Below are 12,960 nucleotides of genomic sequence, written 5' to 3'. Positions count from 1 at the left end.
GCACGGTTTCATGCCAAGCTATAATTGTTGGACCAAGCATGGAGAAAGAGGGGTTAGAATGGAAGAAGATGAAGAAGGGGATGATATCGATGACAACTATCATGATCATTTCGGTGATACTTTCATGGAGGATGATGCTGAAGGTGGGGAAGGGTTAGGTGAAGGTGAAGAAGAGGCACATGATGAGCCCGCTGATGATCTTGGTCGGACCATTGCTGATGCACGGAGACGCTGCGAAACTGACAAGGATAGGGAGAATTTGGATCGCATGTTAGAGGATCACAAAAAGTCGTTGTATCCAGGATGCGATAATAGTCTGAAAAAGCTGGGCTGCACACTGGATTGGCCGCGTCTGCTGATTATGAGAAATGGAAGGCGGATATGAAGGCGATAAAAGAGCCTGAGCCCAAGCAAGTATTCACTGAGAAGCAAAAGAAGTGGGCTAAGGATTTTTTGACGACACCGTCCCAAGCCGAGCTGAATATGCCTGACGACTATGGACATGAACTTCGTAGGCAAGCAAAAATATTGAAGGAGGAGAAAGAAGAAAGTAAAAAAAGCGGGAAACAAGTTGACCAGCTCGGGATGCAAAAGAAACAATCGATCCCCCCGCTCATAGTGAAAGCCGGTCCGGAAGAGGACCCCGAGATCATAGCAGCTGCGGCAGCACTTGGATTGACTGTAGCGAGTGCCATGAAACAAGCGTCCGAGATGGGTTTGACTCTTCGTGCCTTCTTAGGCCTTGAGGATGCGCCAGTATGTGAGATAGCATTACAATATGTGCGGAATGGGCCTCTCGTCGAGCCTGCGCGGGAAAAGAGTATACCACCACAAATGCAAAATCTGCTACGTTGGTACAAGCAATTCATAACATGGGCCGACAAAGAATATGTTTATGTGGATGTTACAGATGAGCATCACACCAAACGGTATTCTGTACAAGTTCATATGAGTGAATTGTTCCAGCTGTTCAATCTGTGCGACCTCGACAAATCTATGCTGAGTTGCTACGTTCTGTAAGTGATTTATTTCTACCTCATCTCGTTCTTCATTGCCTGCACTATATATATATTGTCCTAACTATATTGTTGCGTACGCTATTATGCAGATTGAAGATTTGGGAATGCAAAATAAGAAACATCCATGATGTTGGGTTCATTGACCCACATATCGTTAATGGACATGTGTTACAACATCACCCCGAAGACGTGGAGAAAGACTTGTACAAGTTTCTTAGAAAGCATCAACTCAAAAGTCATATTCTATTTCCTTACCATTTTGGGTGAGTGTTTCTCTCTTGTGCCCATTCTCTTTTGTTTACTCCATGCATGGTATGTCTAATCGATGAGTTATGCATGACTGTGCATGTAACGTGTCCGCAGGTTCCACTGGATTCTGCTAAATATTGAACTTCACACCTCCAGAGTTCTAATCATGGACTCTATGGATTCGGATCCAAAGCGTTGGGCCGACATGAGAAAAATGCTGCAAAAGTAATTATTTTCAATCATTTGAGCTCTATATCGATCGGTCTCTTTCGTTCATTTCCTAATATCAAGTAACTAATAACTCCCTTGTTCATTTAATTTTCTTTGCCCTGTAGGGTTTGGAGACGGTTCTCAGAAGAAATTGTCGGTGAATTCAAACATGAGCTAGATTTCAGAAGGTTAGTTAATGTGGATAAGCAGCCACCGGGGACCAATCTATGTGGATACTATGTTTGTGAGAACATCTGGAGACACACCTCTGAGCGGAAGGCATCGGATAGTGTGCGGAACGCGACGGATAACTTGCGGAGGAGGCTTAGTCCAGAAGCTCGCTTCCGACCAATTCAAGAAGAATTAGCAGGATTTTTCATGAGGGAAGTCATCAATCCTAAAGGAGAACACTATACCGAGGACGAAGAAATTTATATGCATACCCGAGATTGAAACTTGTTCGAAGTTGTATATGGTCATCCATCCTAATTGTGTATGGAGACTTGTTCGAAGTTGTATATGGTCACCCGAGATTGAATATATATTATATATTCCTCTTCAATTCTTCTTGTTTGAAATTTCATATGCATGTATATAGTAGCGTAGAATATGTGTACTGAAACTTCATCAAAATTAAAATAAAACACAAAATAAAATATAAAAGAAATAAAACACTCCAAACTAAAAAGACACCAGGTTTAGGGGGGCTAAAACCCTAAACATGCGGAGGAGGCCTTTAGTCCCGGTTGGCCACGAGAACCGGGACTAAAGGTCCTCCGCCCCGACGGACCACTGGCGCCCACGTGGACGGGTCTTTAGTCCCGGTCAGCCACAAGAACCGGGACTAAAGCCTTTAGTCGCGGTCCGTAAGAGGCGCGACTAAAGTGGGGGGTCTTTAGTCGCGCATATTTAGTCCCGGTTGCACAGCCGGGACTAAAGGCTGTTGTGAACCGGGACTAAAGGGCTTTTTTCTACCAGTGGCCTTCTCTGTGTTCACACTTGACACTGAAATTCCAGCCACCTTGGTTCACTCGATGTCAATCATGCATATGCACTAGTTGGCACCAAGGGTACGACCGTTGATGCAAACTCAAAAATGACAATGCATGAGCCATAAATAGTGGGTGTTAAAGCTAGGATTAGCACGGCTTGAGGTAGAAGAAAAAACGTGTAGGCTTTTACGTCTTGTTAATGGGAAAATGGTAATAGATCTGGGTCCTTTTGGGCAAAAGGGCGGCTCTTCTGCTCCCTCTCTCGCGACTGTGTCGCCCCCGCGGGCGAGCGGGGGCGACCGGCCACGCCCCGGACCCCTCCTCTCCAAGCCCTCCCTCTCCCCTCCCTCCCTGCCGCCGTCGCTGCCTCCCGCCTCCGGACCTGACCAGGGTGACGCTGGCGGCGCCGGGCCCTATTCTTTCCCCTCTTGGTGCCGTTCCGGCGCGGGACGGCACGGATCCGGGAGGTGTCTCTAGGCGGCGGCGGTCCGGCGCAGCGGTGGTGTGTCCTGGAGGCGCGCGGGAGATCAGCTGGGCAGCGGCGCTGCCGTTGGCAGCAGGGTGGCGCGGCGGCGGGGTCTGGCGGCGCCCGCTCGGCCCAGATCTGGGTCCCTTGGGCCCCATCTGGGTTGGGGCGGGGCGGCGGCAGGGTGTAGCGTCTGCATGGCTCCCGGGATGCATAGGAGGTGTGGCGGGCTGGTGGGTGCTGGCGGCGCCGGCCTAATGCAGCATGGCCGGCGGGGCTTAGCGGACCCGATTTGGGCCTGGCCAGACCAAGGGTGGCCTGGTGTGCCCTGCTGCCACGTCCGGACGGCGACCGCGACGGTGCTGGAGGCACGGGCCTCCCGCACGACGGCGGTGGAGGTGGTTCCCTCCTGCGTGGCTCCGGTGTCGCTACTCCCGACGCCTAGCGCTTCTCTCTCCGTCTTCTTGGCCTCGTGGTGGTGTTTTCAGTGAGGCGGCGTGGGTGTCGGCAAGACCGCGGTGGCGCATGCAGGTGGGCGGCAAGATGGATGGTTGGCTCTAGTCCAGTATGGCGATGGGGGTTGGGAATGCGGGAGAAATCCTTGCCGGTCCTTCCGGCTCCGATGCGGTGTCGCCTGCGGGTGCCGCCACCCCTTCCTGGAGCGTGTCGGTTGTATCCATCCCCACTCCCCTTCGCGTGCCGTGGGAAACCCTAGGACTCGTCAGGGTAGCAGCGTCGTCGGCGTCGCATTCCTTCCTGGAGGTGCTGCTTGGTACACGGTGGATCGGAGCATTGGTCTGTGGTGGGTCGAGTCGGGAGGGCGCACCGGTGGCGGGTCACCCGCGCTTTGTCGAGCTACCGTTGTTGGCATTTATTTCTTCTTTCTTTCTCTTTTCTTTTGGGCTTGTTGTGCTGCTCGCCCCAGCATTTGCGATGTTATCAGTGTTGGTTGCTTTGTAATACAAAACGGGGGAAACCCTTTTTGGGTAATGGAAAAATGATAGGGGCAAACAAATCTTGCGCTGAACCTTGGGCATCTCGAGCTTGGGCGGCAACTCCACCTTAGGCATCTCCGGCTTGGGTGGCAGGTGAACCTCTAGGATTGTTGGCAGCTCCACCTTGGGCAGCTCCGACTTGGGTGACAAGTGCACCTCAGGGACTATCGGCAGCTCCACCTTGGGAAGCTCAAGCTTAGGTGGGAAGTGCACCTCCGGGACCTGTGGCAGCTTCACCTCGGGAAGCTCAGGCTTAGGTGGCAGGTGCACTTCCGGAAACGGTGGAAGCTCTACCTTGGGAATTTGTGGCGCCTCGGTCTGGTGCTCTTTCTTGGACGGAATGGTCTCCTCAAGGATTCTCACCGCACTACTCATGGCTACGCATGAGAGAAGAAGCCCAAGGAGGAAGACAGCTGAGTTTTTCGGAGCCATGGTGTTAGACATGTGCAGCACCGGCTAGCTCTGGCAGTGCAGTTTGAGTGTGGGAGAGATAGCTGGGGCTGCTGACTACTTATATGGTGCAAAAGGCCGCGTGGGGAGAGAGTACAGATTTTGCAACAAGTTTGTTCATCTACTTGTCTGCACTTTTGTCCAATGTACGTGTTTCTGAGTCCATTTCTGCACAAGATTTTGGGTGAGGGACAGGAAATAGCACTCTGGTTGTTTGGGCTGCAGTTGTGGACGCCGTGAAGCTGCGTGCAGGGCAGGTACGACCGTTCAAAACATCAAGAATGTTAGGTCAGCTGTGAAGACGAAACGTTTTTTTTTTGAAACAGAGGCAAAAGTTTTGCCTCATCGATTAATTAAGAAGAAGAGAATTGCCCAGTTAATTATGAAAAACCGGGCGAAAACCAATACAAATACACCACATGCGAACTACTCACAAAATATGAAACACCATAACCGCACGATCGATCCAATAGACATAACCAACGCACAACAACAAACCCTCGCACTTATAAAACACAATGGAACACCCAACAGGAACACCTCGACTGAAGACAACGGACACCACCATGGGGACAGTCGAAGACATTTGAGATCATCCATTTAAGCAGCGGCGGACGCCTTTCCTATGGCGCCACACTTCTTGCCTATGCTCCTAAGAGCTTTTTCCACCTTCTCGATTTTGCCCGTTGTAGCCTTGTTCGTCAGGATGCAAGCAATCGCCTTACCAGATCCGGGGCTAGCCACTTCCAAACTAGCAAGCAAGTTATAGATCTCTTTCACAAACAGAGCCTCAGAATTAGTTGTCGACACACTTATTTGGGCCTAACAATGCCCGTGAAGACGAAACGTTGTGCCCAAGGGTTCGACAAAACAAACAATGCAAAAGTCAACAAACATATTTTGCCGAAGCAGAACCAGCCTGGAGTTTAACAGGCTATCAATTAACTCGGAATATGAATCACAACATTGTTATTATATGTTGGTTTTCCAGAGTTTCGAGAGATGAGGGCATCTTCAACGCTGAACCCTAAATTTGCTTCAGCATTTCCGCTGAGGAAAAAAATTGATCCGACATCTGTCCGCGGACAAAGGAGGACCGGTCCCTCCTTAGACAGTGATGCCGGAGGCCGTCATCCAACGCTGCGCGCATACATTTCAACAACGGTTCAAACTAACCGGACGAAATTCATGCAAACCGAACAGAATTCATTCAAGTTTGGATATAACTTACATAAACAGACGATTTTGCGACTATTTTCCTAAAAACTATAAAAAAAATCATATATCGGACGACCACCTCGTAAGTGTCGCCGGCCTGTCCTGATGCATCGTCGTCGCTGTCCGTGCTGTCGTCGTCGTCCCTCCAGCGGCGCAAGGATGCCGGGGGCTACGGCAGCCTTGTCCGACAGCTCCGCCTCCTATTGCGCGGTGCGGAGGGCCGCCTTGGCCACTGCCGACGGGCCGGCGGGGCCCTGGCGGTTACCTTGCCCCTGCCGGTGTTGGCGGACCAGCCGCTAAGCGACCACTCGCCGATCTTGGCGAGCTCGCCGTCAAGGTGGCGGCGGCGCTTGGCGGTCGTCTACGCGGTGATGACGGAGCGGTCGAGCGCCCACGCGGCTGCAAGGTCGGGGTTGTTGCGGGCCCATTCCGGTGCGACATCGCTCTTGGCGAACGCGGAGCGGCGATCGGCATTGCGCCGGTCGTACCTCGCCGCGCGCTCCGCCTCGGACACGACGGCCCTCGAGCCTGAGGCACGGCCATATCCGCCTCCTTTGAGGTAGTGGAGGATGCGGTCATGCACCGTCGCGATCGCGGGTGACGACTCCTTTATCAGGCGGCGATGGCGTCGTGGTGGCGAGGACGGCCGGTCAATCTGCGTGTAGCGGCTGTGCGGCGGGGGCGACGGCGGCTCATCCTTCACGCGGCGGACGAGCTGGGAGAATTCATCAAATATGAGCAATGTCTGAGCCCTTGAACCGGCAGGTTTCCAAGAATTTTCTACCACCTACCCATTAATACCTTCATGCCCGTGAAGGTTGTTCATATCACTCCTAGGAATTTCAGAACGGTGCCCGAATTTCTGAACGGTAACCAAACCATACTTTATTCACAAAGTATTTGGGCCTAACAATGCCAAACTCAAAGGACAATGCATGTGTCGTAAATATTGCGTGCCAGAGTTTGGATTTCGTGGTTTATCGGGCAAAAACTTCCAATTGAAATTATTGATAAGGATGAATCATGCATGAGCGTGCTTTTCAAATATTTTAAGTTAAAAGGAAAAGTGTGCAATCAACACTATTATATGTATACATCAATGGATTTGAAACGAGGTCGTCCATCAAAATGGCTTCAAGAAACACCGCTGTATTCCTCGTCAGACTGCTGCTCTCGTGCGTCGCCATGAGCGGCGCGGCAAGAATTCTGGAGGAGGAGACAACTCCTTCCAAAGGCGAGGAGCACCTGCCCGAGCTGCCAACGCTGCCCAAGGTCGGGCTGCCGCCATTCCCGGAGGTGCACCCGCCACCTAAGCCCGAGTTGCTTAAGGTAGAGCTGCTGACGTTCCCTGAGGTGCACCTGCCACCCAAGCCCGAGCTGCCAACATTCCCGGAGGTGCACCTTCCAGCCAAGCCGGAGCTGCTGCCACCGAAGCCAGAGATGCCCACCATCCCGGAGTTCCACTTCACGGAACCGGAGGCTAAGCCATGAAGACCGTCTTCACTTGTCTTCTCTTTGCTCGTGCTCCTATCATGGGATTGTTTAGTGTGGATTTTCCATGAGTCATTTGTGTGATATCAAGCGCTTATCTATTAATTGAGCAACCATCTTCTTGGAAAAGACAGGTCCACCCCTTTCTGGGATTTGCACTGGGCAGAGGGTCTGCGCCCAATTGACCGATGGCCCGAGCTGTTGCAACACTGTACCAAGCGCCGCCTATCGCTGCGTGAGGCTATCACAGACAATCTTTGGATGCGCCTCGTCAAGCCCAACCCCTCTGCACTGGTGCTCAGACAACTTTGCTGCTTATCGGAGATGGCGGCGGCTATAAGCTTCAGCGACTCGGTGGTAGACACCGTGACTTGGCGTTGGACGGCTGATGGAAACTACTCTGCCAAGTCGGCGTACCTATGCCAGTTTGAAGGTGCTCTGCAATCCGACGACAAGGCGCTCATCTGGTCCGCCAAAGCGGCACCTCGAGCCAAGACGTTCCTCTGGCTTGCTGCTCACGGACGATGTCTAACGGCTGACAATCTGGCTATCCGGGGCATACCATATAACCCGGTCTGCTCACTCTGCTGCGCTGCACCGGAGACTGCTAACCATCTGCTCGTGGACTGCAGCTTCACCAAACAGTTGTGGACGGTGGCTATCAATAAGCTAGCCGGCCCATTCCTAAACCTGACGACAGCGGTGAGCTCGAGCGTTCAATGCTTATCTCTGAAGACCAACTGGATGACACAGCTCCAGTCGCTCCCGGTGGATGAGAAAAAAGTTTGGAAGGCAGCCATCTGCTTGATCTCCTGGATGATATGGAAAGAACGCAACAACCGTGTTTTCAGTGGCGACAGGTGCTCCGTTCCACAACTCATGGGACGTATCATGGATGAAGCGCGATGCTAGTCGGCTGCCGGGCTTACCCTGGTTGACAGATTTTCTGAGCCTCCTTGAATGCTGCTCGCTGTATTTTTCTGGATGCCAGCTTCAGGCTTTTCACCTAGTCTCTAACTCTAAAGTCTTTGTATTTGTTCCTCTCCTGATTAATCAATGAAATGCGGCTCTAGGGCCGTCTTTTCGTCAAAATGGTTGTGCTAGCTCTTGTGGTGTAGTTTTGATGTGGGAGAGATAGCAGGTGCTGCGGAGGGGAACGTTTGGTTCCTGGTACATATGTACCATAGATGGAAAAAAATTAGCAATTCAACAAATAGTCAAATTATTCTAAAAATATTTTTGAAATAAACTTGACCTTCCATTATACTAGTGAAAAAAGTTTCACAAAAGAAAAATTCCTCTTTGACTTTTTTTCAAAAAAGACAAATTTTTGATCAAAATAGCATGAATAGTGACCTACAATAGCAAATAAATTCTGTCTTTTTTGCTGTGAAGTCAACATTGGTTTTTATTTTGTGAAAATTTATATACTAGTGCGCAAGTAAGTCAAGTTTAACCTATAGTTTTGAACTATTTTGACATTTTATTTAATTATTTATTAAAATACCCCATATAGTGTGTATATACATGCGGGAGCCAAAGGGTATTTCCCCAGGTGCTGCGTTCTATTTATAAAGTTAAAAAAACGATCGAGTGTCTTGGATCTAGTGCTTTGAAACGAGGCCGTTCACCTACTCGCCTGCAGCTCATGGTTTTATGTGTGCTCTTTAATTTTTAGTCTCGGACTGGCTACCTGCTTACGAATTGGGTGAAGAGAGATTAGAGAGTTCCTTCGGCTTTTGCAGCTGATGTTGAGGATAAACACGCAATTGTTAGGCCAGCTGCTAAGACTGAACGCCTTGTCCAAGGGACCATCAGATCGTAGAAGAACACAGGCAAGTTTGTACATCAGCAATTGCCATTGCTAGCTGCTGCCAACTCGACTCCTCCCACATCCGAGCTTGACGACTGGCGGCACCCGAGAGGTTATGCTATAAGAATAACACACGCGCGTCCGTTTGTCAAATTTTTTCCAAATCGGATACAATTAGTAGAGACAATGAAAATTAAATAAAAATTTGAGTTCAATGTCTGGTTCAAATGCCCTTTTGGGTCTCTAAACTTGTCTACTTACCAAGGTCCTGAAGTTGGTAGTTGTCTATTTGTCTCTAAAGTATTATTAAGATAGTTACTTTAGCTACAAACCCTGCTTAATCGCTTAACTAGCTATGTGTTCGCTCTGCGGTGTGGAACTTAAGAGTTGAGCACTCGGTAACGTTGGTTTGATTGTTGTTGTCTTATTACTTGGCTTTTGAATTTGGAACAAATTGGGGCAACCCTAGCCGCGCCGCCAGGCTACCCCGCCTCTCCTCCCTCGTTGCGCCGCCACCGGAGGGGACGCCGGCGAAGCCCGTGCGTGCCCTAGGGAAGGCGGCGGCGGGGCGGTTTCTGCAGTCGGCGACCCTTGGTCGCGCATCTGGCGGCGCTCGGGGTACTGGTGGCGTGTGTCCGGCCGGCGGTGGGTGGCCGGCGCGTGCTGCTCGAGGGGCGGCGTCCCTCTTGGCGGCAGAGCCGCCCCTGGCCGGCGCTCGGTGGTGGCTGCACATCAGCGTTTGGGGGGACTGGATCTGGGCCTTCGGGCCACGTCCTCCTCTGGTCGGGATGGCTCCTCTGCTCTCCCCGGCCATGGGGGCACGGTCCTAGCGGGCCCAGCGCCGGTGGTGCCAGCCAGGGTGCTCACTGGAGGCACCCTGCTGATTCTCGGGCGAGATCCTGGTCCCGGCGAGTGAGGCAGCGGGAGTGGGTGTGCTGGTGGTGTTTGGTGGAGGCAGGAGTTGTCAGGGAGTCTGCATTGTGCTCGTGGATCTGCAAGTGGGAGGTCGCCGAGGCAGCGGCTCCAGGGCGAGGTGGTGCTGGGCGGCTTGCTGACCGTGTGGACGGCGGTACATGGCCGATGGTGCGAGCAAGGGTGGTTGCAGCTGATGCACTGGGTGCCGGATCTGACCAGTCATGTTGGATCTGGCTCCTGTGGTGGTGGTCTGGCTTGGGTTGGTGGTTGGAGGTGCAGTGCCGGGTGAAGACCTTGCTGCCGGTTTTTGGGCCGGGGCAGGCGACGACGGTGTCTGCGGGCGCCGCTTCCTTTTTGAAGGCGTCGCTGAGGCGTTCCTGCTCGCTCCACTATGCAAGGATGCTCGGGGGAAACCCATGATCCCGTGGGATCGGACGATGATGGCGACGTGTGTCGCACCTCTTGGGCATCGTTCTAGGAGCTTCTTACCGGCCAAAGGGACCAGTGGTAGATAGGGATGTCGTTCGTGCTGCTTGGTTGTGTCCGTCCGGCAATGAGGGCGGCTTGGCTTCTGTGGCAACGATGACGGTGGTGAGCATCGTCGGAGGCGTGGCATTGGTCATGGTAGTCGGCTCTTCTCCAACGTGTCCATAAGATTACCTCGGCTGCTTGTTGCTGTGAAATCGAAGCTGCGGGGCGAGGCACCGGTGGTGTACGATGACGGGTGACAGGTGGTCCGTTCGATGATCTTCTGCGATGCCAACCTTGCTTTGTTTCTCCATAGTCCTTCGCCAGAGTCGGAGCTGTGTAGTCTCGCTGTGGGTGGATGGCGTTTCGCCTTGTAAGTGTAATGTTGTTCTGCAGCCAATGGGGTTGCCATTTTTCTTTTTCTTTGATCTTCGGATCCTCCCCATATTGTTCTTCCGCTGCTTTCTGCTAAATCTAATTGAAGCCAGCAATTTGCTGGATCTTAAAAAAAACAGAGTAAGGTAACAAAAAGGTGGCCCTGCAGTCCTCACCAGCGGCGTTTGTGTTGACACTTGACACCCAGATCATTGCCACCTCCATTCACTGGATGCTTCTTTCTTTTAGTTTTCCATTCGCTGCATATGCTAGTCATATACTTCCTCCGTTCGAAAAAGTTGTCTTTTCAATGAATGTATCTAGCTCCAAGTTAATGCTAGATACATTTATTTGAGGGACAAACTTGGAATAAGATTTCTCGAACGGAGGGAGTACTAATCACCAGTTGGCCCCTTCCTTTCAAGGATGCGACATTGGAGTTAAAAGAAGGACCAAGTCAAAGAAAAAAAAATACAGAAGGAGAGACCAAGCACCCATACAACATGGAGGTGAGCTACCACGCCCATGCACCCAAGAACAGTGTGATTCTGGTGACACCCTTGAGGCACCCTCTTGCTCATCCACATTAAGACTATTGACGCAAACTCAAGAACAATGTGTGTGGTTGTAAATATCGAGGGTTAGGGCATCTCCAAAGCGGACTCGTAAACCTCCCGCAATCGTTCGGACCGCGCTATCCGGACCGCCGAAGCCATCCAATGCGGTCCTGTATCAGTCTGCCGGGCGGTTCGGGCGCTATTTCTCCCGCAAAACAGAGACAAAAGTGGGGGGACTTTGCGGAAGTCCGGACACGCCAAACGTACAAATCCGACACCCCAGGCCCACCCAAAACCCTTCCCGGACCCCGCGACTCCATCCTCCTCATTTTCTCTTATTTCTTCTTTCTCTCTTGCCATCACCGTCGCTCCGCCACCCCGGCCACCATGCCACACCCCTGCCGAAAATCTGCGTCTCCCTAACCTCCGGCGCTCCAGCAGGGCTCCCCGCCGCTTCTCCTCCACCGCCCAGCCAGGTGCCATCCTCTACCATGGCCGTCAATTGTTCAATGAACCGCCGGAGCTTAAAACAGATGTCCCTTCTTCTTTTTAGCAATGGATTCTGATTTGCAGTACGTATACGAGCAGTATGTTGAGTCGTCTGACGGCTCGTCGGACGAGGAGGAGTACTCCGATGAGACGGCGATGATGCAGGCGGTCCTTGAAGACGCGGAGCGTGCGGAGAAGTATGTTCTCAATTTCAATGGCTCGATCAAGGGCCATCGAGTGCTCAACCACAACAGGGCGCGCGGGCATTTGCCACTGATGGCCAACTACTTTTCCCCAGATGCACTATCTGCTGACCATTTTCGTCGGCGTTTTCGGATGCGCAAGACTATCTTCGATCATTTGTATCATGGCGTCCGGTCCTATGATGACTACTTAATCCTTAAGAAGGACGTCTTGGGAACGATTGGCTTCTCTGGTTACCAGAAGTGCACGAGCGCACTCCAGATGCTTTCATATGGCACAGCCGCTGATTCGTGGGACGAGTACCTACGGATGTCTGAGAGCACATGCAGAGATGCCATGGTCAGGTTTGCAACTGCCGTGGTTGAGGTGTACGGACCTCAGTACATGAAAGAACCAACTGTGGCAGACACGGAGAGGCTCGTGGAAATCTCAGAAGCAAGAGGGTGGCCAGGTTTACTTAGATCTCTTGACTACATGCATTGGAAATGGAAGAACTGCCCGAAGGCTTTACTAGGGCAATATTAGGGTCATGTTAAGAAGCCCACCATCATTCTTGAAGTAGTTGCATCATAGGATCTTTGGATTTGGCACGCTTTCTTTGGCATGCCCAGGTCTCACAATGACATCAATGTGTTGTAACGATCGTTGTTGTTTGCGAGGTTGACTGAAGGAAAAGCTCCTCCTTGCCACTATAATGTCAATGGACATGAGTACAACATGACAGTATCTATCCTCCATGGGTTACCCTTGGCAGCAAACCTAGTTAGCCAGAAAAATGCTCACTTTGCCCAAAGACAAGAAGCAGCTAGAAAGGATGTCGAGAGGGCATTTACAGTTCTGTGGGCCCGTTTTGCAGTTGTTCGTGGACCTGCTAAATGATGGGATCCGGAAACCTTGTGGGAGGTGATGACATGTTGTGTGATCATGCACAACATGATCGTCGAGGATGAGGGTGACGATGTTGCCGCAGCTCTGGAATTTGAGAATATGGGTGATCCTATCCAACTTCCGGAACAGAATCCGGCCACATTTGAGGAGTTTATGAAATG

At 51.6% G+C, this 12,960-nt stretch overlaps 1 protein-coding gene across 1 annotated transcript; it reads left to right on the top strand.

Annotated features, from left to right (window-relative positions):
- The first annotated feature begins 11,773 nt into the window (after positions 1 to 11,773).
- LOC109746502 (uncharacterized) lies at positions 11,774 to 12,436 on the top strand. The gene has a single exon (XM_020305626.1). The coding sequence runs from the start codon at positions 11,774 to 11,776 to the stop codon at positions 12,434 to 12,436; it is 663 nt and encodes a 220-aa protein (XP_020161215.1).
- The last annotated feature ends 524 nt before the right edge of the window (positions 12,437 to 12,960 follow it).

The sequence above is a fragment of the Aegilops tauschii genome, chromosome 2, assembly GCF_002575655.3.
Source record: "Aegilops tauschii subsp. strangulata cultivar AL8/78 chromosome 2, Aet v6.0, whole genome shotgun sequence".
Lineage (NCBI taxonomy): Eukaryota > Viridiplantae > Streptophyta > Magnoliopsida > Poales > Poaceae > Aegilops > Aegilops tauschii.
The sequence above is the reverse complement of the archived record's forward strand: the minus strand, read 5'-3'. Positions and strand labels throughout refer to the sequence as shown.